This window comes from Aureococcus anophagefferens (assembly GCF_000186865.1).
Source record: "Aureococcus anophagefferens unplaced genomic scaffold AURANscaffold_759, whole genome shotgun sequence".
Classification (NCBI taxonomy): Eukaryota; class Pelagophyceae; order Pelagomonadales; family Pelagomonadaceae; genus Aureococcus; species Aureococcus anophagefferens.
Genome location: NW_008706067.1, coordinates 2641 through 5089, shown reverse-complemented (window position 1 = coordinate 5089; position 2449 = coordinate 2641). Strand labels below are relative to the sequence as shown.

Sequence of the window (2449 nt, the reverse complement as noted above, 5' to 3'; positions counted from 1 at the left end):
CGAACGTCGTCAAGGTCTTCCGCGCCGCCATCGAGGCCGCGCTCGACTGGAAGAAGAACGGCGAGGACTTCATGACCGAGGCCCTGAGACTGGTCGAGGGGCCCTGAGCCGCGCGGGCCGCCGGCGCCGCGGCGCGCGCGGCCGCGGGCCCGGGGCGCGCCGGGCCTAACCACAGCACTCGAACGGGGCCACCTTGGCGCCGGCGGCGCGAGGCCGCACCGCTCTCGATGGTGGTCGTGGGGCGACGCGTCGCGCGTCGACGCCGCTGCTCGAGGAGCTCTCTCGATCGATCGATCGAGCTGTCATCAGAGGCCTTCTCGCCGCTGCGCCGCCGCCGCCGCTGCAGCGACCCCACGACCTTCGACGCTCGCGCGCCGCTTCGTCGCATCCATGGGCCGCGGCGGCCACGGCGGCGCCGGCGGCGGCGCGGGCCACTCGCACAGCGTCGAGTACCCCGACGACTCTTGGAACCTCTACCAGCACGTGGACCGCGCGGAGGCGCTGAACGCGCAGGACGGCGCCGACGCCGCGCGCGTGCTGCGGCCCTTCGTGCGGCGCCTCGACACCGACGGCAGCTTCGCCAGCGACGGCGACGAGGAGCTCCTCGTCAAGGTCACGTTTTTGGCGCCCGTCGCGCTCCGGCGCCTCATGGTCATCGGCTCCGGCGACCCGGAGTCCCACCCGAGCCACGTCAAGGTCTACGTGAACCGGGAGAACCTGGACTTCCAGTCCCTCGAGGACATCCGCCCGGCCTTCGAGTCCGCGCTGCCGCCGAACGCGCCCGGCGAGGCCTACGTGAATCTGCACCCGCCCCACGCCTTCGCCAGCGTCACGAACGTCGCCCTCTTCTTCGACGCGAACCACGGCGGCGCCGACGAGACGGCGCTCCAGTACGTCGGCATGCAGGGCGACCACTCGCACGACAAGCGCGAGGCCGTCAACGCGACCTACGAGCTCCTCTGCCAGCACGGCACGACGGCGACGGCCGACGTCCAGATGCAGGCGGGCATGTAAGGCACTCGTTTGTCGCGGCGTCGCGGCTCTCCGGTGGGGCGGCTTCTCCTTAGGCGAGGCGCGCGCGGCCTAATACCGGTACCTGCGGCGCGCGCGATTCGCCGCGCGGGCGGCGCGCGCGATCGGGGCGCCGGGCCGCGCTTCGTCGAGTAGTCCTTGGGCGAGACGACGAGGCCCCGGCCCTTGCGCGCGCCGCGGTACACGGTCTCGATGAGGTCGATGAGCTCCTGCGAGTTCGTGAGCGCCCAGTTGATTTTGTTGTTGTTGCCCGTGCCGAGGTCGATCATGATGTGCTTGTTCCGGAAGAAGTTCATGACCGTGCACGGGTCGTAGAGCTCGTACCTGCGCGCGCGGCGGCGGCCTCGCGCGCGGCGGCGCGGCGCGCGCGGCGGCGGGCGCGGCGCGCGCGCATGGTGTTGAAGTCGGGCACCTCCGTGATGTCGACGAGGTAGATGACGGCGAAGTTCTTCACCTTCTCGACGATCTTCGACAGGGCCTCGTCCATCTGCATGCAGACCGGGTCGTAGTCGTGGCCGAACCGGATGACCACGACGCGGTCCTCCTCGTTGAGGATCGCCTGGTCGACGGCCCAGCCCGTGCGCAGGTGCGGGAGCAGGTACGACATCGCGCGGTTCGGCGTCGGCGCGCGCGCGGAGAGCGCCGGTCGGAGGCGCGCGCGCGCGAGACCGCGGATAAATGTTCGACACGGGTTCAACGCGGGTTCATAATCGAGCTTTTTTTATCCGCTCAACAGGCATGACACGATGAAGAGCATACCATCGTCGGTGCGCGCCGCCGTGGAGCCCCACTGAGCAACGCCAGCGTCGAGCGCCGCGCCGCGCTCCGTCTCGCAACCGCGACCGACGGCGCGCGGCGCATGCGGCGGCCATGCCGCTGCTCGACGCGCTGATGGACCTGCTGCCCCGGAACGTCGGCTTGACTTTGAAGCGGACCTTCGGCCCGCGCGTCTACCACGACAACCGCGTCAACAAGTTCCGCGACACCTTCGAGAGCCTGGGGCTCGACGAGGCCGACGTCGCGCGGCTGCACGCGCAGTTCCTGAAGATCGACAAGGACGGCAGCGGGAGCCTCGAGCTCTGGGAGATGCTCGACCACCTCGACCTCCACCGGACCAAGTTCGCGAAGCGCGTCTTCTCCATCTTCGACGAGGACGGCTCCAACGAGATCGACTTCCGCGAGTTCGTCGTCACGCTCTGGCAGCGCGGCGCCGGCGCCCGACGCGCGCGGTTCGACGCGCGCCGCGATCCGCGGAACGCGCGCGCGCGTCGAGAGCGCGGCGCGCTCGTCCCACGTCGCTCGTCCCGCGATGAGCGGACACGGACCGGCGCGTCCACGCGCGCCGCCGCAGGTACTGCACGCTCGGGCGCACGCAGCTCGTCATGTTCGCCTTCGACCTCTACGACCGCGACTCGTC

At 70.8% G+C, this 2449-nt stretch overlaps 2 protein-coding genes across 2 annotated transcripts in view; both read left to right on the top strand.

The window, feature by feature from the left end:
- Positions 1 to 390: 390 nt before the first annotated feature.
- Positions 391 to 1014, top strand: AURANDRAFT_35373 (hypothetical protein; the record flags this gene model as incomplete). The annotated part of the gene is made up of 1 exon (XM_009044742.1): positions 391 to 1014. The coding sequence occupies one exon, from the start codon at positions 391 to 393 to the stop codon at positions 1012 to 1014; it is 624 nt and encodes a 207-aa protein (XP_009042990.1).
- An 888-nt stretch (positions 1015 to 1902) lies between these two features.
- AURANDRAFT_68997 (hypothetical protein) overlaps positions 1903 to 2449 on the top strand; it is a gene marked incomplete at both ends in the record, with an annotated part of 1884 nt that continues 1337 nt past the window's right edge. The window contains 2 exons of the mRNA XM_009044743.1: positions 1903 to 2261; positions 2384 to 2446. Of these exons, the coding sequence (XP_009042991.1) occupies positions 1903 to 2261; positions 2384 to 2446 (422 nt within the window). The remainder of the gene's footprint in view (positions 2262 to 2383; positions 2447 to 2449) is intronic.